The sequence below is a fragment of the Cyprinus carpio genome, chromosome A6 (genome assembly GCF_018340385.1).
Source record: "Cyprinus carpio isolate SPL01 chromosome A6, ASM1834038v1, whole genome shotgun sequence".
Taxonomy (NCBI): domain Eukaryota; kingdom Metazoa; phylum Chordata; class Actinopteri; order Cypriniformes; family Cyprinidae; genus Cyprinus; species Cyprinus carpio.
This window is the reverse complement of record NC_056577.1, coordinates 19,760,667-19,784,081: the sequence shown is the minus strand read 5'-3', so window position 1 is coordinate 19,784,081 and position 23,415 is coordinate 19,760,667. Positions and strand designations below refer to the sequence as shown.

The following is a 23,415-nucleotide window of genomic DNA, read 5'->3' as shown; positions in this document are numbered from 1 at the left end:
GTATTTATTAATCTTTCAATAATCTATTAATGATGTTCAGTTCATTGTTACAGTAGTTCATGTAAGCTTACAGTAGGTCCATTAAATAATATTAACAGATAGCTTTTGATTTTAATAACGTATTAGTAAATGTTGAAATTAACATTAAGATTAGTAACTGGCTTAAAGTTTTTCATTTCTAGTTCATGTTAACTAATGTTAATAAATGGAACCTTATTGTAAAGAGTTACAATATTAGTTGAAATTTTGTCATTTTAACTTAAACTAATAAACTTAATGTGATGCATATTTTTAAGTCATACATAAATGAAACATATGGTTATTATTAACTATTTGCATCTATTTGATTTTATTTAAATCATAAAATTATATTTTCAAAGTGCACTTATTCAATGTGCTTTGAATCAGCATAAATCAGTTTATTGTGAAAACAGTTCAATTTAGTTAAAAAGTATGGACATGGTTAAATATGGCTAGCTGTGAAACAAGCAATATTCATTTAGTTAAAATATATGACACTGACTGAAACAAACTATATTTGTGATAAATCGGGTTATTGTGTATTTAAAACACATACAGTTTATTAGCAAAATTACATAAATTTTACCTGTTTCTTATCTCTTTTATTTACGCATGACTGACAAAAATGCATCATATTAAGTTTATTATTTATTTTTGTCTATGTACAAAATGTGTAATCCAAATAGATGGATGTTTGTATATGCAATTCAATTTTTTAAAATTTAGGCGTATATATACAGTAACAGTATAATATTTGATTGCAGTGTTCAAGCAATAGCAGCCTAAAATTTCCACTCTCTTACACTAACTCTTCCTGAAATTTTAATCTCCAGAATCCTCTGTGTAGTCGTTCATCCAGAGCTGCTGCTTTTCTTTGTTGAGTGGAGGTTGTTTTAATTATCAGTGACACATTTGCATTTGCAAGAGACAAAGGCACTCTGCATTAGCACAGCTTGTCTTCCATTTCAGACATTATTCCCTAATGCCCTCTCAAACATTGTTTTAGCAGCACGTTTCCATCCCTGAAGAACATTACGATTCCCGTCATGTCTCTTCCTTCTCTTTGACTTCTTGTCAGGACAGAGGCAGTAGAGACATATCTCGTCACAGTTGATTGATATAAGCAATTTTGTGTTATAATGCTTCCTTTTTCCACTGACTGATATTTGCAATTAGCTCCCTGACGGGTTTCTGTCATGGGTGTTAAATGAGCTTTCATGATAAACTAAATCAGATAAACTGCTTTGATTTATGTCACAGGTTACTGCACACTGACACCTCTGAAGTACAGCATTGAGCCTTTATGTCATTGTCTTTGTCTTGTAGGGCAGATGTTAAGTTATCAGTCACCTTATGATGCTCAGCTCATGGTTCAAATTAAGTGGATGTGGTTCATTTTATGAGGGATCTGGTTTGGTTTGCCTTATGTAATTACAGCACTCTGTCCAGCAGGATGATTTCACTTAAGATACGATGTTGATATTCATTTACGAAAGTCAGATTGATGAGAAATTTGTGATTCAGAAACCTGTGACTGTGCAGATACTGTCTTAAATGTAAAAGATGTGGTGCTGATGAGGTGTTGTTTGTGCTCATTTGGATTCAGGTTTGTTTGAGTCTGGCATGTTTTTTTTTTTTTTCTTTGCTCTAAATTAAAGGGTTAAAGTATATCATGATTCATCCCATTTGGCTTTAATGAAAATAATAAAATCTGTTTTGCCTATTGTGCAGTGATTGCAATATCATGATTGGAGACAATAAAATGCAATTTAGTCAATCAATATGTAAGTGAAAATTCAAATGTTTATTTTTACAAAATAAAGCAAATTGGTTTTGTATCAGCTTGCCTGAAAATGATTATATTGCAACAATGACTGGCTGACTGTTGACTATCCTGCTCCTTACACCAATATTGCCAAACTAAAAAAGAAACATGAACTTGAAATATTGATTTGAATTTATATGATATTAATAGTTTACTTGTCAATTACCTTGAGAAATATAGTACATTATTAGTCTGCCTAGCAGCAGCACATGCATGTTACAATATTAAATATTATTGTTGTTGTTGTTGTTTTTAATTATTTAACTATTATTTTAAATGAGTGTTATTTAAAATTATTTATTTATTTTTATTTATTATTTGCTACTACTTTTCAATGAACTAGTTATCTAACATAACTACAATACTAAACACATTTTTTTTTAGTTTTATTCATAATTTTCTGACTGTTACCTTTTTTCATTCTTCAAGCAATGTTTGTCTATTCATGCTTTATCTGGAGACTCCTGAACTTCTAACCACATATCAAAAGGTTTATAATCACTTTAAATTATACATTTTAAAGTTATAAATTTTAAAGTATAAATTTTAAATTAAAAATTATTACCTCAGAGGCAAGTTTTATAATTTGAAATGCAAAATGGCACCAATTAGCTATATCAGTTTATGTTGACAGGAAAAGAAAGGGATCATGGAGTGATAAAAGAGTCATGAAAGGAGTCAGATCCTCAGTAAAGACTATGAGAACCAGACAAGTCCTCTGAACAATCTGACTTGTGTTGCAGCCTGAAATAAAACCACACCATACCAGAGGAGAACTGGCCCCCAAACTGAGCCTGGTTTCTCCCAAGTTTTTTTTTTTGTCCTGTAATGGATGGAGTTTTGGTTCCTTTCCACTGTCGCCTTTGGCTTGCTTAGTTGGGATCACTTAATTTCTGGCAATATTGTCGACTTGACTGCACAGACACTATTGGAAGAGAACTGAACTGAACTGGACGCTGACACTGGATCAATGATGAACTGCCTTTAACTGAAAAATTGACTGTTTACTATTGTCCTCTTGCATTATTGACATACTATTTTCCTGTTTTATACTTAAAAGCTGCTTTGACAATCTGTATTGTATAAAGCACTATATAAATAAAGGTGACTTGACTTGACTTAAAATTAAAGCAACACTGGTCAGTTTCTGTGTCCACTTGTCAAATATAGAGTTTAGCAGTCATTACACAAAAATATTTGACTGTTCAATGCCACGACTGACCGATGAGAAGCAAGTATTCCAGAGAGCCGTGTAATAAACAAAGATAATGACAGCCTATCGTAAGGTTCATGGATAATAAAAAGCTCAACCTCAGCTCGAATAAAACACAAAGCTTCAGACAATTTCTTTTTCGGACCAATTATAGAGACACAGTGGTACTCTGCAATTTTTTTGGACAATGCTTAGCATTTAAACTATACCAGCTTCAGTTATGTAGAAAGTTATTTGTGTGAATATGAGTGTGTGATTTACTGAATCAGCTATATGTTTGTGAGAATGTGTTATTCTGTCATAAACTAGAATATTCTTTTCTTTTCTCTTCCCACAGTGCAGTGTCTGGAGATGACTACTAAGAGGAAGATCATCGGCCGCCTGGTGCCCTGTCGATGCTTCCGGGGGGAGGAGGAGGTTATCTCAGTGCTGGATTATTCACACTGTAGCTTGCAGCAGGTCCCTAAGGAGATCTTCAGCTTCGAGCGCACTCTAGAAGAGCTCTACCTTGACGCCAACCAGATTGAGGAGCTGCCTAAGGTAAATTGTCAAGTGTCAGCTTAAACTTGCATAATATCTGCCAAACAGTGGATAAATCAACTCCTGAACATCATCTTGCACAGCAGTGTAACAGTACACAAAAATGGTGCAAATTTAAATATTACTGTAATTGTTTCCTTATAAAGCACTTAAAGTTTACCTCAATTGAAGTTTATTTATATTACATTATTACCATTTGGTATTTCATATTGGTTAAGGTTTCTTTCTAATGTATCTATAACAGGATCATGGACAGCTCCCATATTGTGTGTGCAAAGCTGCATATATATATATATATATATATATATATATATATATATATATATATATATATATATATATATACTGTATATCTCAATGGTGTGCTGTGGTATTCTGATATGAGGAGGCAAAGTCCTCAAAGTGTTTTTTTTTTAATTAAATGTAAATTCATGTCCCAGTCAACATTACTTACACTCTCAGAATAGAAGAAAAAACAATTCTATTTTATATTTTTACATTAACAGTGTAATCAATAATGTTTATTAAAGCCAAGTGTTTTTAAGCATTTTACATTTATTCCAAAATAATAACTCAAGGCAGTAAGAATTGAAACTAAAATATATTTTATTTGTGAACTTGTTCAGCTATTCTTTTTAATAGTTAACTTTAAAAAAATTTTTTTTTTTTTGGGATCATCAGTCATCAAAGCTTGGTAAATACTGATCACATATACAGAGATTCACTTTAAATTTCACAAAGCTAATTACTCAGTAAAAACTCCCACAGATCATGTTTTCATGCCATTTTAAGTCTTATTTTGACGTAGCAAAATTGCTATATCTAAGTGTATGAGTTGTTTACTTTATTGAATTAGTCTTCCCATTAACGCAATTACATTCTTTATTCAGACTGATTTGCAAATGCACACAATAATACAGGAGGCGGGATTTATCGTATGAACCAATCACAGCCAAACATAACCATATCCAAAACAAAAATCATATTCAATCATATCGCGATGGAGGCATTGCCTCCTCTCACATGATTTTACACCATTCATTCTCAATTACCCCCCATCAAACTCACCGCATGCTTTAGGGGGTCAGTTAAAACTCAATGGGCTCAGGGGAGGCTACAGAACTGAAATAAGTTATTTCTCAATGAATTATTTTGGATTAATCAAAAAAAATTACAAATCTAGTATTCACTTCAGTGAATAAATTGATTGAGACTACAGGATGGTTTCAAACTGATTGTCAGCTCAAAAATACCACACAGATTGTGATTCAAAGTTAATATGGTTTAGTTTTGTGAATTTATTAAAGAAAATCAAATCAAATAGTACTGAATTAAATGGAAGTGAGAAGTAATGTGAGGTTGTGGAATATTTTCTTCTAATTTGTAAGCATTTTAAGAATTTGTAAACATTGACGGTACAAATATAGCATGGCACATTAAACTTTAAATAACTGCTTGTCCATCTGTGGGAATGCCACTCTGGGTGTCCTAAGTCACCTATAAAAAAGCAGAGCAACACAGAAATAAAAGAGGAGCTAAATGACTTTAGGAGCTAAATTACGGGTGTAAAATTTGGTTTTTTTTTTATAACCAACAAGCAAGGATGAAACGGACAAAGGATCAAAAATGAACACATTCTTCAACCAAATCTCCTTATTTCTCTCCTTGTCTCTCTTAGCAACTCTTCAACTGTCAAGCACTCAAGAAGCTGAGCATGCCTGACAATGACCTTTCCAGCCTGCCAACCACCATCGCCAGCCTTGTGAATCTAAAGGAGTTAGATATTAGTAAAAATGGTATATCCTTAACTGCATTTATTCTATATTTGCTTACTTAAATCTGTTTTGCCAAGCAATTTTTTGTGCCGAGCATATTGGTATGATTGTATGTGATTGTACCTTTATACACATGTATTAACATGGTGAAACTGACACTGTTTCAGGTATTCAAGAGTTTCCAGACAACATAAAATGCTGTAAATGTCTATCAGTTGTGGAGGCCAGTGTAAATCCTATAGCCAAGTAAGTAGAGCTGCTCACATTTCTTAAATCAGAAAGACTGGGAACATTAATGTTTGATAATTGTACTATTATATACGTATAGGTAGCTGACAAATCCATATAAATTTATTTAAAATATTATGTGGATTTTATGTTTGGTTAAAATTTTATGGTCAATCTTTCTTTAATAATTTTAATCAAATTTTTCTTTACTAGCTTATTTAAATGTTGTGGCTTTTAAAAAAAAAAAGTGAGTATTTCATGTCCCTTAAATATGAGATAGTAAAAGCTGCATGTGAAATAATTACAGTATTTTTCTTTTTCACAAATTTTGCCATTTCTTTCAAACACTGTTTCTGTTTGAATTTCTTCATTTACACTGCCTTAAAATGTAAAGAGATGGAGCTTTGTTTTGCACATCTACTATGGCAGCTGAGCAAATAAGCCAATATTGATATTTGAATCTATCATCACTTCAAATAATTGCATTAATATATAAAACTCTTCTTTTATTTTCCTGAAGAGGATTTCCTATCTACAGTTTACACAATATGAAATTGATAATTATATCATACAATACATGGATTTGCTGTATTTTTTCTCTTCACTCTCAAATGGAAGCAATTATTAGTTTTCCTTATTTGGGGAGCTGGGGATAAAAATACAAAGTGATCATACAAGCAAAAGCTAGATGTTTTCATATTTCATGTAAAAAAAATTAATCCACGATTAAACATAGTTTTGAATTCTAAAGCACATTTGTACATTAATAATGCATATTGTAAGTAGACATCATGCCTTGAACCAAACTTCACTCAAGGAGAGATAAGACATGCATTTCTTTTTTTATCTCAATGTATTTGTTTGGCCTTCAGTGCTGAGCTTCAGATCTTTGATTTAGAAGGTTATGTTACAGGATCAAACATTCAGGATCCAGTGCATGGTCTGCAGAAAGCCCTTTTCTTTATATTATGACAAAATCAGCCCTCAAGTGACTCCATTTACTGGGATACTAACAGGGCTAGTGGAAGGGGAAGTGTAGAGGGATTACAGATGGCTCTCGCCACTCCTAAAGTACTTAACGCTTATCAAATCCTAAGGGAACTGGCATTTGAGAGGTTCTGATCACCTCTCTGTTACTGCAGGCTCCCAGACGGCTTCACCCAGCTCCTCAGCTTGACACAGCTCTTCTTAAATGACGCCTTCCTTGAATACCTGCCTGCCAATTTTGGGAGGTAAGAGCTTCATCTTGGGCGTCTTTGTTCCTGCTCTGCTGGGAATTGTGAAAAGGCTCTTTAACACACCTGTCTGAGTTTGTCTCGTTCTTGTAGTTGTCATCGTAGCATTTTTATTTTTAGATGTTATTTTGTATCCGAGGAGCAGCATGGGGCTGATTCTGGCAGTGATTTGCCTAAAGCTTTCATGAATAAATGGTTTCTTGCAGCTCATATTGGGTTTAATGATGAATGATTATTTCATTTGTATTGGGGAAAAGGGGATTTATTATTGCAGCTGACATTGGTCAAGGGTTGTTGCATTTACTTTTGATAAAAGTATCTGGGGAATTCACAAAATATTAATTGCCCTGACAATACTGTGTATTTGCACGGGCTGCCTGTGTTGTTATAGAGCTTGATTCATTCTCTTTAAGCTTTTTTAGAAGGTGATAATAATGCAATGTTAATTGCGCAATGTCCAGACAAATAGTCCTAAGTCTGAACATTTATAGCAAGAATGATACATTCATGCTGAAATGATTGACATTAATTTAAATACTCGTGGTGCAGCCAAACAGCGCCTGGTTAAAATGCATTGTGAAACATTTGTAATATTTTTTTGTGCTCAAATACCAAATTGATTTGTTTTTTCAGATTATCTAAATTACGGATCCTGGAGCTTCGTGAGAATCATCTGAAAACTATGCCAAAGTAAGTCAGTTTCATTTTATTTCATTTCATTTCAAAGTAAGTCACTTTTATTTCTTATGAATAATTCTTTGGTTTCTGCCAACATGGGATCAATAAATACATGCCTATATATTTGGTCTTTGCTTCATAGTAAGTATTAGTTTCTGCCACAAGGCATTTTGATTAAATTCTGTTTGAATTTCTTCATTTACACTGCCTTAAAATGTAAAGAGATAGAGCTTTTGTTTTGTACACCTACTATAGCAGCTGAGCAAATAAGCCAATATTGATATTTGAGTCTAACACCACTTCAAATAATTGCATTAATATATAAAACTCTTCTCTTATCTTCCCTGAAGAGGATTTTCATTTAGTTTTTTTATGTCCTTTAATAATGTGATTTAGACACAAGTTTGTGTAACAGACCCAGAGTAGCAGAGTCTACAATGTCATTTTTTCACAGTGGGGAAAACCTCTGGACCTCTCTAGAGAGGGACACATATTGCACACGATGGTTTATGTTTGCTGACTTGTTCAGATGTTCTGGTTCAAGACTATTTTGATCTGCTAGCAATAATACCGCTTATCTTTCCGTCAAAACCAAACTGAGAAAGCGGTGTTTGTTCTCATAGCATACTGATTGAGGGCTGTGTTTGTGTATTTGAGTTTAGAGTTGCAGAATTTTCTTTTTGGGGTGAACTAGTTCTTTAGAGTGCATTTAATAATCCATAACGTCTACATATATTTGAAGTGAGTTTTGTCATGTTGCAGGTCAATTCATAGGCTGTCGCAACTGGAGCGGTTAGACTTGGGAAGCAATGAATTCTCTGAACTGGTAAGAAAGATGTTCTCCTATTGAACACTTTTATCAATGAGACAGCTGTTACCTCACTCAGTCTTTACCCAGCATGGATTTTGGCTTAGGGGGGATAGAGGAGGGGGGGTAGGGGAAGCTATTGCCTCTATTCCCAGAGTCTCTTGTCAGCTCTCTAGTGCTGCACTGCGTTGGTTGCATCATGCGCTGATCCATTATTCATGAGTTGGTTCAAATACGCAGCGCTTGCCATGACAGAACGTTCACTACTGAGCTGCATTTAATTGGCTCACCCAAGCTGGAGTAAACAATAGCAAGGAATTTATCATATGCTTACCAGGTAGCCCCTCTCACACATCCCCATAGCTGTTTCTTTCAGTGCTTTATGCTGGAAGCATTGCATTTATTTATTTGAGTATAAATCAATGAGGAGGTCCGTGAGCAGGCAAGCTACTGTGTCTACAGGAACTGTGGCAGTTGAACTCCAAAGTAGCCATTAATAGCAGATTTTTTCTTTTTTTTTTTTTTTTTCAGTAATTGGCTTTGCTCTGTGATAGTTTGAACAGGAGCTGCTGGTTGTATTTAAAACTGGTCCATTCCAATAACTATGAAACATGTTTTAATAATGGCTGGTAAAAGATTTTAAGCTAGGGTTTGCCAATAAATCTATATCTATATCTCTCTCTCTCTCTATATATATATTATATATATATATATATCTATATATATATATATATATATATATATATATATATATATATATATATAAACTTCACAATAAAAGCTATTGTCAAATACACACTGAATCTCAAATGTCTTCATGACAAATTGGCAAAAAGAAGGAATTGAGGAGTAAATTGTACTTCCCAAATAATTTTTAAAACATTATTACTGTTATTAGTTTTGTTGTTGCAGATTTTGCAAGGAATATCGTGTAACCAAGATATTTTTTTCATATCTACATTTATTGTTGTGGTCTATCAAACATGTGGCAATGCAACTCCTTCCCTGTTAATGGTGTGAAACGAATATTATGATATATTAGTATATGAATATATTTGGCCATGTCATCCAGCCCTATTTTAAGCTTCCCAGTACCAAATAGGTGGAGTTTATAGAATTGTGAAATTACTTTTAATCTTTGTGTCAGTGTCATATACACGTTTGGAATATCCAGGGCACTTTGTCCTTGGGTGATGAAAAAATGCACGTGCGCATCAATGCTTCCAAAGGGAACAGATGGTTTGGCATTACAGTAAGCATACTTTACTGCTCAATGCCTCCAAGTAATAAGAAAACACTCATCAACACTTTCTGGTACTGCTGTCTGGACTTTCAGCCTCCGCGTCCCACTTCAGGATGACTTTTCAAATAACTTTTGACCTTTTTCTGTTGGCAGCCCTATCATTGCTCTTTTAATTTGATCTCAGCTCCATATCAGATGTTTTAAATATCTCTGATAATAATGATGTTGGAGTTGTTGTCCTTTTCAATTGTGTCCAGCAATTCTAAACATTCTGAACTTTATATATTTTACATAATGTGTCATTCCATGTCCTATTAGTAAATGACGGAATAAAAAACAATTTTGGTAAGAGTACTAATTGATTTTAACTGCATGTTTTTATTAGTAAATGACAAAATCACACAGAAAAGCCTTGTAAATGAACAGATGGTTAAACAGCTCATATAATATTTAATTTTAATTTTAGGCCCTATTTTGTACTCTATTCATGAAAATACCAAATATTTAATGAGAAAAACAACAGTACATTAACAAGCAATAATCTTCAACAGAAATGTTACTCATTGGTTTCCTCAAGCATTTTTGGGTGCATTGCATCATGTCAGGTAATCATGGCATAGAAGGCGCACAGCCTGAAAACAATCATTAGTTTAATTTATAATAGCTCTGTTGGTGTCATGTATTTTTAGGCAGATATTTCTCTCTAACAGCACACAGCACACAATGAGTGTTGAGAGTAGAGCACTGGTGGCACTGGAAGCGTTTATCAGGATATCTGACTCTTGCTGTGATGTTGGCAGATGTTTGCTGGTGTGGTGCTCTGAGCTACAGATAGTTTCTTAATTGAAGTCCTTGCTGAGGGGATCATGAGAGGACAGATGCTGGGGCTCAAAGGGAGAGAAAAGCAGAGAACAGCCATTAAGAACTGACTGAGTCTGTGGCGCATAGGGGATTTGGGTCTGTTGAAACCCAATTTAAAACAATAATTTGTTTTTGAAGCCTCTGGAATGTTGTGAAGATCGTGCTTTTATTATATAAGAATTGGTTATTGGTTTCAACACCTTATAATGTTTGTGTTGACTTTAAATGATTCAAAGGATGTGCAGCAAAGTGGTTTGATTTAATATTTGATACTCACTCTAAAGTGTTTTTCTGAAATGAAAATAGGCTCCAATGTTTCCTTTTTACAGTAATGTTTTTTTAGATATCTTCCATGATGCAGAAAAGCAAATCAAGCTCCTCTGAGAATTTAGCAGACAGTTCACAATACATTTATTACCACATACTGTATCTCTGTTTAGTAGTTGTTTTAAGCCCCAGAACCATGAAAATGTGAGTTTTCAGTTTGGGGCCTTTATTTCAAATATGTTGAATGCATTAAACATTGTACTTTTTTTGCCAAGGGAAATACTGTATGATGCACCTTGAGAAGAAAAATGTTTTTAAAGTTTTTAAGCTACCATAATGATTCAGTTAACATTCATAAATTGCTGTTCATTTTGAATGCAAAACTGTATTTATTCTTCTTTTTTTTTTTTTTTTTTTTGGTTATGACCCTCTTTAATGTTACAGCCAGATGTGCTGGAGCAGATCCATAGTTTAAAAGAGCTGTGGTTGGACAACAATTCATTACAAACCATACCAGGGGTAAGCAATTTCAAAAAATATAATAGAATTCCAGAGTGAGCATCTATTGCATGTACTAAATGTCAGCCCTGTTATAGATTTCATAAATTTAAAATACTTTTAAAGCTTGGATTTATGAAACATTTTGTCATTATATTCTCACTCTCATATCATTTCGTCATATAATATGGGGTTGGAAGAACTTGAGTGTGAGTATATGATGAGAACCTATTTGGGGGAACTGTTGGAATTTGACAATGACATTTTAGTACTCTAGTACTAAACTATAATATATGTATAAAGCATAATATATGATTACATTTATCTCCTTGTCATCTGCTGAAGTCTGTTGGGAAACTGAGGCAGTTGCGATATCTCGACTTGGCCAAGAACAGGATTGAGAGTCTAGATGCAGATATCTCCGGCTGTGAGTCCTTAGAGGATCTCCTGCTCTCCTCCAACATGCTGCAACAGTTACCTGATTCAATAGGTGAAGTTCCACTGATTATTTTTGTTGAAATATTTGGGTTTTAAGTTTTCAGTATAAGAAATGGTGTGTCTTTACAACGTTAAAACATCTTTCACAGGAAAGTTGAAAAAATTGACAACATTAAAAGTTGATGACAACCAGCTCACCTCACTGCCTAACACCATTGGAAGGTTAGTAACTCATTTACGACTCATCCAGCTGTGTAAAGGAAAAATGACAAAGGCAGAAAATACCATCTTAGATCGTAATCCCTGTTGTGGTTTATAGCCAGTGGTCAGTACAGTCTTTAATGACTTGAACCATTCTAATATATATATATATATATATATATATATATATATATATATATATATACACAGTTTTTTTTTTTTATGATGACATTCGATGACATTGCACTGTAGCTTGTACTCTCTGTATTGGATTATTCACTGAATTGCCATCTGGTGCACGACATAACAATTCTGCTGTCATTCTGGCAGTTTTTCTCACCTCAGCATGAGAAAATGCTAAAATGCTGACTGTCAACTTCAATGTGACTCTCAGCAATGTTAGCAATGTCTTTCCATCTTTATTACCTATATTAGAGGGAAAACGTGTGCAGCCAATAGGAAAAAAACATGAGATTCTGAAATTAAAGTGTACAGTTAATTAAAAATCCTAACTTTTAATCATAGTATATTGTTTATCCAAAATGTACATTTGATACCTCATATTTGATGCCTTTTAGCTATACCTAAATAAATAGTTTAATCTTCTTTCTTTCTTTTTTTTTGGTCATTCTACAAAATGAGTGGCATTTATGTCTTCCATACACTACCATTCAAATGTCTGGGGTCAATATTATTATTTTATTATTATTACTATTATTATTATTCAGCAAGAGACATTAAAAAAACTGTCAACCCTGTAACTTTTCTGATGGCGTAATTATATCGCAGCATATATTAAACTTAGTTAATTAAGACTGAAAATATTACCTTATATTAGTCTGATAAAATCTTCCTCAAATTAATTTTACAAATTGCCTAATCAAACTGGCTAATCAGTCTGACTTAGGATTTTTAATGCAAAACCAATTGAGAAATTCAGGGACGAGGTGTATATACCATATTTCATAGCATCTTTAAATCAAGAGGTCATATTTTTTGCAGACTGCCTTTTTCATTTGTCATAGCTGTCACCACTACCTCATTCCTGTGATACTATACTCCATGCATCTCTCTTCTTGGTTTGTCATTGCTCGGTTCTGTGTGTTGTGTTAATCAAACATGCATCTTTAATGGGCACCTCAGTGCACGTGGCAAAAAACCGGGTAAGTAGACCAGCGAGTGTTTGTATTCCCCACACGTCTGCCACAGCATGTTTATTTAGGCAAGGGCATACCTTTGCATCCATATCTCGCTTAAAGAGACACAATGAAATCCCTGCATATGGAAGGCCAGCTGGACCAGTCTGCTAGAACCAATGTTGGACTAATGACCTTACTTAGCTTAACAAATATACATCGACCTCTTTCAAATTGATTAAATTTAAATAAGACAAAAAAAGTGGGAAAAGAACTAAAGAACAATTTACAGGAGGATTGCAAGGGGGAAAAAAATCTTCCAAAAGATTAATGTGAGGTTCATTACTAAAAGTACTGAAACTTGTTTGACTCAATAAACACTGTGGCATATTCCAGATCATTGTAAATGTTATAAACTAACATAAGGATTGCTTTAAGAGCCCAGTATTTTGTAAGATAAGAGTGCTATTTACAACTACCAGAATTGTATTGCAGTATAGCATATTTAGTAAATTCATCATCAGTCCCTTTATCATGTCTTGTTAATTCATACCTTTTTTTACGTGGAGACAATGGTTCCACATAACTCATAATTCTCATTTTCTATTAACAAAACTCATCTTAAAATTATGAGCCATAGATACTGACACTACTTAAATTCAATGTACTTAAGCCTGGATATTTTGTTTGTTTGCACATTGTAAACATTTGAATGGGATGTTAGAATGTGAATTCCTTATTAAAGGAATAGGTTGTGTTTCATCATTTACTCACTATCATTTTCTTCCAATCTTCTATTCTTCTGTGGAACACTAAAGTATAAATGTTGAAGAATGTACTGGTCGCTCTTTTCCAATGAAAATGAACAGGAACTGGACCTGTCAAGTTCCAAAATGACAAAATAGCACCATAAGCATCATCTGTACTGCATAGTCCAAGTCTTCTGAAGCCATACAATTTGTGTTAATATGAAGGGATTTTCCGTATTGGTTTTTCATAAGTGTTTTACCCGTTTTAAATTATGCATTGAATTGTGTTGGGTTTTAGGTTGAATGTCTGTAAACTTAACAGTAGGGCTGCCCCCTTATAGTCAGCTAACCATTAGTCGACAAGAAGAGGCTTAGTCGATCAAAGTTTTATTAGTCGCTTAGTCACAGGAAAAAACAACATTAGCAACATTACATGGTTTTACAAGTGTATTGTGCGGAGTGTTTTCAAGTGTGTTGTGTCTTACAAGTGTTTATGTGGTTTGTGGAAGTTGCGTCTTACAAGTGTTTATGTGGTGTGTGGAAGTTGAATAGTCACGTTCTCACTGCATGACAGTTAATTTGGAGGCACCGGTGCGATCATTTGCATTTAACTTAAAATACTCTGTCATTGTGCTTTTGTAAAATAAAGAAAGTAAACAGGGTGTGCTTTCTGCCATCTAGGCAGAAAAAAATTAACCAAAACTCTGTGCTTGCCTGTGCTTATATATAAAAAATATATATCTATAGAAAGCAAAATGTCTTTTAAATGAACCAATTCAAATGGAAAACAAATATTTTCAGATTATGTAATCCGTTTGAAACATGCACATCCACTGTGGAGATGGCAACTCAATGTCATCTACTTCATCACTGCAGCCAAAAATACAGAAAACCCTAGTTTATCAATGAATTATTATAATATTAAGGCAGTCTTCTTGCTGTTTTTTTCCTGACACATTCATAATCATTACTTCTGCCAGTGTGCTGTTGCAAGTTTTATGTGTGCGCTTGAGCACTGATAGGCTATATGCAATTAAAGGTTCATTATTATGAATTATATGGTTTATTAATATAAACATGAAACTGCTAAAAATGACTACTTGTCGACTAGAAAAACCTTTAGTCGAGGGTAGCCCTACTTAACAGATAATGTCCTAGCAGAAAATTACCAGTTATCTTTTCTGTGTTTCTATTGATTTTTTTTTTTTTTGGGGGGGGTCCTTGCAGTGTATGATTACTTGTGAAAACTATACAGTGGTGCTATACAGTATATGCCTTTGGAGCAAAATTTTTGTAAATAATCAGTTTAGGTCTGTTCCTCACACAAAGCTTTCATATGGCTTTAGAAGACTTGAAAAATAGTGTTTTTTTGAAGATTGACAGCCTGTACCCTCATTCACTTTCATTATATGAAAAAGAGTGTACAAAAAGAAAAAAACATATGGGCTTGGAATGACATGAGGGTAAGCAAAAACAAGCAAACTATTCCTTTAAGACTTTGTTTAAACCTGCAATTTAACCTACACCCTAAACTTTTTTAAAGAAGAGTTATTCACTACAGTAGAGGCAATTATTTCTTTATCTGCTGACCTTTAAAGAGACGTCACATGATGTATATTTAATTTATCATCTCATAAAGTGTTTTCAATAAGCTTTCAATAGGAATTAAGCAACCCTGCATAACTGAACACTCCTCACCTGCTCTCTCTTACATCTGCCAGTTTATCACTTTTAGAGGAGTTTGACTGTAGCTGTAATGAGCTGGAATCCCTGCCTCCCACCATTGGCTACCTGCACAATCTTCGGACATTTGCAGGCGATGAGAACTTCCTGACTGAGCTGCCCAGGGAGGTGAGTATTAGTGTTATGCACTTTCTACAGAAATAATAAGGGAAGCAAAGTCACGTTCTCTATATATATTACCTCTCTTTGTTCTGAAAATACATCCTAGACCAGCAAAGTTGGTTTACATTGGTTGCCAGTTTAAATAACAAGTTTAAGGACATTTAGGTGTGTTCAAGCTGGTCTACAACAATACATATATATATATTTTTTTAACAGGGCTCAGAAATTACTTGGCAACAAAACCACTTTTTCAGCTATTCTTTAAAAATTTGGGGTCTTATAGATTTAATATGAATATGTAATACCTTCATAATATCTTAATAGCTTTTATATTGATAGAAAAATTTTTAAACACTTAAACTAATGTTCAGAAGTTTGGGGGTTTTAAAAGAAGTCTCTTATGCTCATGAAGGCTGTATTTATATAATAATAATAATAAAAAAAAAACATTAATATTGTGAAATAGTACAATTTTAATTAAAAGCATTTTCAGCAGCCATTACTCCAGTGTCACATGATCCTTCAAAAATCATTCCAAAATGTTGATTTGGTGCTCAAGAAACATTTCTTATTATTTTGTTGATTTGGTGATAGTTGTGCTTTTTTTTTTTTTTTTGGAAACAATTTTACATCTTTAATTCAGGATTCCATGATTAAAGGAAAGCATTTATTTGAAATAGAAATATTTTGTAAAATTATAAATGTCTTTACTCACTTTTGAACAATGTAATGCATCTGTGCAGGGAAAAAAGTATTACTTAAAAAGAACAAAAAAAAAAAAAAACTAACCCCAAACTTTCAAACAGTAATATATTTGCTACCCAGAGAATCCAGAAGTGACAATGTTTGCTGTGCAACACACAAAGCTTTATTAAACTATAAACTATAAAATAATACAGCACATATATATTTTTGCTACCACATTGTGAGATCCACTCAAGTGGCTGAATGCAGGACAGCCTAAATCTGTAAAACCAAATGCATGGTAATGTCCTGCTGACCTTCACTTGCTGTATTGACAGAATACAAGAGTCAGTTTACCTGAGAGAAAGATAGAATGCTAATATTCAACAAAAAAAGGCTGACAAAATTGCACCTTACCAGAGCTATCATATCCTATCCTGTGCTGCAGATTGGAAACTGCAGGAATGTCACGGTCATGTCCTTGCGCTCCAATAAACTGGAGTTTCTGCCTGATGAGATTGGACAGATGACAAAGCTACGTGTTCTCAATCTAAGTGACAATAGGTAACACCAGATGTTCCTGTAGTTTTTTTTTCTTTCATTTTACACCCTGTGCACGCATTTGTCAACATTCGTGCCAACACATGATCTGCAAAATTGTATAATGAATAAAAGATGAGATGATATTTGCTTAAAGTTTAGAAAGTGCCTCTTTAAATATCTTATAGGTTTGATGAACAGTCCCAATCGGTTCGTGTAAAGTAGTGAGGATGTTTATTATTTTCCATAATAGCACAGTAATAGGGCATGACATCAGAAAAGTGCTTGTCGTTCCCACAGGTTAATTAAGAAAGCTCTTTATGAGCTGTGTGGACAGTTTCGATGCTCTGACTGCGATTATCTGGAAGCAGAGTAATTAAACTTAACCAAGACTAAATGCGGCATAGCCATTAGAGTGTCTGAGTTAATGTGGTATCTTAAGTGTACAGAATCACCACAGATCTTCATAAGATTTAACTACACCAAATAACTCTCTCCAACAGTCTCATCTGACTTTAGCCATGTTTTGCCTTTCTAAATTCTTATGAACTAATCCTTTATGTTCTGTTTTAGGTTAAAGAATCTTCCCTTCACTTTCACTAAATTGAAAGATCTTGCTGCACTCTGGTTATCTGACAATCAGGTTGTTATCTGGACTTCTTTTTAAATTGTGTACAAAGTCTTAACTACACAGTATTTGGACCACTTTTTAACCACATTGCATGAACAGTTAATTCAGTGCTGCCATTGAATAAATTTGATTTCAACTAGTAGTTGTATTAACAACAATTCCCTTTGTTATTCAGTCCAAGGCCCTTATCCCCCTTCAAACAGAAGCTCACCCTGAGACCAAACAGAGAGTCCTGACCAACTACATGTTTCCTCAGCAGCCCCGGCACGATGAGGGTAAGAATAAATCAACCGTTTCTCTTTTCTTTGACTTTATATTTTACTGGATTTAAACTGGATGGACATGTGTTTTCCATGCTGCAGATTACCAGTCTGACAGTGACAGCTTTAATCCCACTCTCTGGGAGGAACAGAGACAGCAGAGGATGACGGTGGCATTTGAGTTTGAGGACAAGAAGGAAGAAGAGGACAACTCAGGAAAAGTGAAGGTCCCCTTAAGAATTACAATGTGAACCTCTTGGGCCCTGTATACACCTGGTAGTAACATCCATCTCAATTGATCTGAACACAGATGTTAATATCAGAAAAGGGTCATATCTTACCCACATGGGCTAAATGCTGTTCCTAAAGAAGTTATTTCCTAACAAAATTAAAATGATAAATCAAATAATAAATGAAACTCTCAGAACAGAAGGAGCTGTTTCTCTCAAAAATGAGAAATCAAATGATAAAATGCAATTTCATTTCCTAATTCAGGGAGGCATGAACTGTATCAGAATTTGTATTTGATATTTAATTTTCATTATTAAGCCAGTATAAACCTGTCATAATTAAATTGAGTGCTCAAATGCTCAACTGGACATTGCAAATGGTAAATCAGATGCTCAAATTATAAATCAAATGCTCAAACCAAACATCGCAAAAAGCAAATCAAATTCTCAATTGGACATTGCAAATGATAAATCAAATACTCAAATTATCAATCAAATGCTTAAATGGCAAATAATAGATCAAATGCAAATAAGAAGTGTCAATCAAGTAGCGTGGGGAGAGCTTTGAGACACGACAAGCACAAGTGAGGGAAATCTGCATGGCAGGGGGAGCTGCCACCAAGACCTGCCACAACTTAACAATCCGATAGATGTGTGTGAATGAACATACAATGCAATACGGTCTCCTTCTATTGTTTTGGCACCTTATACAACATATAATTTCTTAACTTTTACCCCAAATGCAGTGAGTCCTGTTACTAGCAGGAGCCACAAAAGCACGCACAATAGCACAATAGATCAATATTAAACATTTACCAAACTCTTTTCACCTGCCTCAAGACCTCTTTACACTCTGATTCATGCACATGAGTAAACAGAGCGCTGTACCTCATATTTTATTCCCTTCTTTTAATCCATAATGTAGTGCACATCCCGTGGCACCTAAGTGTCGCTCCTGCCCTAGAGCAGTTGTTTTCAGAATTTGAGTTATTATTTAATCTTTTTAGGCATTTGAATTTTCATTTTCATTTTGTTAGGAAAAAACTTTCATATCTTTGCTCTATCTGCAGGTTGAGATTAATCTGAAGCGCTATCCCACCCCTTACCCAGAAGACCTAAAGAACATGGTGAAGTCAGTGCAGAACCTGGTGGGTAAAACCACTCACACCCTCAACACTGAAAAATGTTCTTCTGGGACCAATATGGAGCTCCACAGCCAAGACAAGTATGAGCCCAAGTGGCCCATTACTTCTAAGGAGGTAATGCTTCTTTAGCTTATTTTATTACAGTGCCTACCTGGGTTCATAGATCAATGTCTCTGCAATTTAGCTACAAAGTGCAATTTATATATATATATATATATATATATATATATATATATATATATAAAGGATAGATCAGATTCTGCATTTTTATTAGGCGAGCCACATTTGAAGCTGTTGAGGATTTTAAACATGGGTCCGAGGATCCTAAAGCTTTTTAGGCATGACAAACTTAAAGGTACAATATGCAATTTTTGTAAAGCCGGAGCTACTTCACTCTGTGTATGTATATGATGAGTCACGCAAGTACTGGGCTACTCCACAGCCGTTAGCATCCTTATTTAAAATAGTCTAAATATAAACACATATTATAGTAGCACTGTAGTGATTCAGGATAAGAAAAAAACACGTTTTGGAAGATGGATTCATGATTTTGAGCAAAAAAAAAAAAAAAAAAAAAAAAGTTACGTAGTGTACCTTAATTTTTTTTTTAATATACATTTGAATGTTTATTACAATAACCGTAAACACATATAATAATACTAATAATTTATACATTTAGAGATAATTTTATATTAATTTATTATATTATAATAAATATTATTAAATCATACTTTATTATATTATAATAAAAAATTAAGAACTATTTATTAAACAATTGTATTTATTAAACAATTATGTTGCTGCAGTTTTATAAAAACAATCAGAGGTAGTGTGTTATGGTGGTTATCCAGGGTTAAATGAACTGTGACTGCAATGCACAGCCTCTTGTGGCTTATTCTTTCTTTCTTTATTTATTTTTTTATTTCGAACAACAACCAATAAAATAAAAAAAATAAAATAAAAATAAAGTAAAATATGAACATACAACAATTGTGTTACCACATAAATGCAATATCAAAAATAAAATTACATGTGTTCGAAAAGGAGCGGGCTGAAGCAAAAAGCTTGTTATTTTCCCACCCCTTATATAACCATACAAAATTCCATCATCTATGAATTATCCCACCACATACAACATATCCTTATTGCACAACAACCATTAAACAAATACATTAAATAAATAATAAATTAGAAAAAATATCTTATAATCAATCTTTTAACCCACCCTCATTATTCTTGTTCCACCTCATAACCTTTTAGTAACTTATTAAATATCCTTTAAAGTCAGAGTTTATTTTGTCATTGAATCATGGGACACTTGTAGATTAGTGGGCATTCTTTTGCAGGTGACAGAGCGAGAGGTCAAAGACTTTTCGAAACAACCAATGTCTGATCAAGGCATCATCCTCAACTCAGCCATTGACATCCCAAACCGCAAAGACAAAGAGGATCTGACTGAGAGCTCGGAAGTATGATGAGTTTTCTCTCTTAATTATCTCTCTTTTAAATGCTAGATGCCTTTATCCTTTTAAAATATTTATGCAGCACAGTATCTTGAGATTGCAGCTTATTTTAAGCTCCCTTTAACCTTTCATAGCAGTTATAATGATAAATTATTGTAGATACAAAACACATAGGGGATTTCCAAAGTCAATAATTTTGAAAGAGAAGGATGAGAGTGTGTAATGAAATTTAGGCAGTAGTTTCTTTGTTTTTGAAGGCCTGGTATTTGCATCTTCGGTGTCCTCGGAGTCAGTTCGATTGCATGTATAAAGTAGAGTGTTGAGTAGTGCGCAGAGTGTGTTTGTTAAAGGTTAGTTGAACCTGCCGAGATAAAATACACAAAGATCAGTGCAAATGTTTCATCTCTCACAGCCAGCAACCTCCCTCCCGAACCGCCAGAGCTGCAGTGTTGTTTAGAACACAGGATAACGTCCATGTTATTAACTTTGCCTGTGAATATTAAGGCAGAGCTGGTGCAATTAGTAGTGAATGTCACAGTAAACCTTGTAGTATCCTTCATTTTTTAGTAACTCACTTAAAAAAAAAATCTTACTATTATTTATTTACTCGAGATCTAGACCTGCAGTGTTTTTACTCTTGCTCAGTCTTCAGTTTTATATCCTGTAGCACTGCTCCGGATACAGATGGGAATCTTTTAGTAAACAAAACTAAAGGTCAGCGTGAAATATCAAGAACACTCTGAGGATCCATTAAAGGTTCCTACTGTATATGAAAATATGAATTAGAATTCAGGAATGCTAAAATGATTTGAGTAAACTATAATAAATCTCAAGGAATTATGCAAACACAGCTACATTCATAATCCATTCATTGATGCCAGGCTTTTCTACGCTTGCAGTAGCTCTTTGTTTAGAATAGCATACAAGTGCATGGTGTATTGTGTCCATCGCAGCTTGGCCTCACACTGCTTTACCCCCCATGGTCTCAGAGACCCCCGGCTAAACTGGAGCTACAAATATTCCTATTATTATCAGGGTTATCGGGACCTTGGGAGTACCAGTGCCATAAACCTCATGTTTCTTACACATTCTTTTCTTTCTAGACCATGAGAATCCATTTTTGTTTGTTTGTTTGTATATATGTATGTATGTTTGTTTTGCTTAGATTTCTTTACATCGCGTCGTTCCCAAGCCTCAACAGCCAGAGAATACGAGCCTGGCCGTTACTTCCTCTTCCTGTTTCTGCCTCATAGTAAGTGGCTGAGAGACCAGACAGCAGAAAATCAGCTGAACATATGGGGTGGCTCATTTCAACTGCCTTCAAAGCAAATTCAATTCATTTTCTCAGCACCCCCATTGTGGGTGAAACATTTGTTAAATACATGCATGGGTTTGTTTCCCATAATCAAGTCAAAAAAAAAAAAAGGTTACATTTGGTGACTCCCAGTCCAACCGTTTCCAGCATAACGTCAGTGTGCAGGGTATGGAGGGTAATGCAGGGTAAAGGAGACTGTCCAACCTTGCAGTGTCATTTAAATTTGTTATTAAAAATTGCTGTCTCTGTGACATTTAAAAGAAATATTCTAATTTAAAATATATTAATAAACAATAAATTATAAATATTATTAAACAAAAAAATTGTATTAATAAATCTAAATTATAATTACTCTAAGTGCTTTTCACCATAGATATTGTCAGCAGCACATACTAGGTGGAAAAAAACTCATTACACCTTTATTTCTAGAAGAAAATTAACAAACATTCAAAAGACAAAATAATTTTTGACTGTATTTTTATGTATTTTTTAAAGGAGTCCCTTACAGTCAAACATACTAAGGATTTATTTAATCTAAAATACAGTAAGAAAATACTATTTTAATATAAAATAATATATTTTAAAATGCATTTTTTTTTTTCCTGTGATGGCACAGCTTAATTTCCAGCAGCAATTACTTAAGTCCTCATTGTAACATGATCCTTCAGAAATCATTCTAATATGCTGATTTGGTGATGAAAAATATTTCTTATTATTAAATTTGATAAGAAATTATACTGTTTTTCAGGATTCTTTTCTTCAAAACAACAGCATTTATTTGGAATATAAATATTTTGTAATATTATAAACGTCTTTTACTGTCAATGTATCTTTTCTGAATGAAAATCATTTTAAAGTCTTATTGAATCCAAATTTTGAAAGGTAGTGTATAAGAGCTCTTTTATTCCAAAAATTGGGCTCCCCTAAATTTCATTTAGTGTTTGAAAGTATGAAAGCGTTAGCCTGCCGCATTTATTCACACAATCACATTTCTTTTGACCTGTTGTGAGGGAGCAATGAAGAAAAAAGACAAGATGAGTGAAAAGATGAAGGCAAAGAAGGGGAGAGTGGCTGTTCTGAGAGAATCTTCTGATATGACTTCCCTCTTGCTCTGCTGCCGGTTGTGTGAGCCAGCCTGCTGATGTACAGTCAGGTCTGAGAGGTGTGAGTTTTGCCATAGACAGCTGTGAGAGAGCTGAACACAACTGATTTGCTCCTGGGGGATTTGACCAGACAAGCCAGGACAAGGCCTGTGAATCATAACAGTCTATATATTACTAATGATGAATCTCAACTTGATGTTGAGGTTTGAGATCACACTCTGTTACTTTTAATATATCTTTTCAGTTTCAGCTTTGTTTAACTTTAAGGTCATTTTGGGCCAGTGTTTGCGTTTTAGAATCATGAAACTGTCACTGTAATATAATAAAGAAATTGTTTTAGCATATTCTAAGAATGACTAATTTCAATATACTGTAAAAACTTTACAGAACCTAAATACTAGCTACATTAATTTGTCTGCAGAGGGATTTCATGTTTTAGCTTACTGATCTTTTTTTTTTTTTATTGGAATCTAAACTTTATGC

At 33.9% G+C, this 23,415-nt stretch overlaps 1 protein-coding gene across 7 annotated transcripts in view; it reads left to right on the top strand.

The window, feature by feature from the left end:
* The window catches only part of LOC109088960 (leucine-rich repeat-containing protein 7-like), a 108,850-nt gene that overhangs the window by 60,231 nt on the left and 25,204 nt on the right, over nucleotides 1-23,415 (top strand). For 4 of the 7 annotated variants that reach the window (XM_042758311.1, XM_042758309.1, XM_042758314.1 and 1 more), the window contains 17 exons: nucleotides 3,397-3,599; nucleotides 5,278-5,395; nucleotides 5,542-5,620; nucleotides 6,745-6,834; nucleotides 7,471-7,527; nucleotides 8,278-8,341; nucleotides 11,139-11,213; nucleotides 11,538-11,682; nucleotides 11,780-11,852; nucleotides 15,438-15,567; nucleotides 16,694-16,809; nucleotides 17,359-17,428; nucleotides 17,592-17,691; nucleotides 17,779-17,903; nucleotides 18,977-19,165; nucleotides 20,398-20,520; nucleotides 21,680-21,766. In XM_042758311.1, the coding sequence (XP_042614245.1) occupies nucleotides 3,411-3,599; nucleotides 5,278-5,395; nucleotides 5,542-5,620; nucleotides 6,745-6,834; nucleotides 7,471-7,527; nucleotides 8,278-8,341; nucleotides 11,139-11,213; nucleotides 11,538-11,682; nucleotides 11,780-11,852; nucleotides 15,438-15,567; nucleotides 16,694-16,809; nucleotides 17,359-17,428; nucleotides 17,592-17,691; nucleotides 17,779-17,903; nucleotides 18,977-19,165; nucleotides 20,398-20,520; nucleotides 21,680-21,766 (1,830 nt within the window). In that variant the 5' untranslated portion in view covers nucleotides 3,397-3,410. Of the gene's footprint in view, nucleotides 1-3,396; nucleotides 3,600-5,277; nucleotides 5,396-5,541; nucleotides 5,621-6,744; nucleotides 6,835-7,470; nucleotides 7,528-8,277; nucleotides 8,342-11,138; nucleotides 11,214-11,537; nucleotides 11,683-11,779; nucleotides 11,853-12,974; nucleotides 14,588-15,437; nucleotides 15,568-16,693; nucleotides 16,810-17,358; nucleotides 17,429-17,591; nucleotides 17,692-17,778; nucleotides 17,904-18,976; nucleotides 19,166-20,397; nucleotides 20,521-21,679; nucleotides 21,767-23,415 lie in introns of those variants that run through there. The other 3 variants (XM_042758310.1, XM_042758312.1, XM_042758315.1) reach the window with 3 other exon arrangements.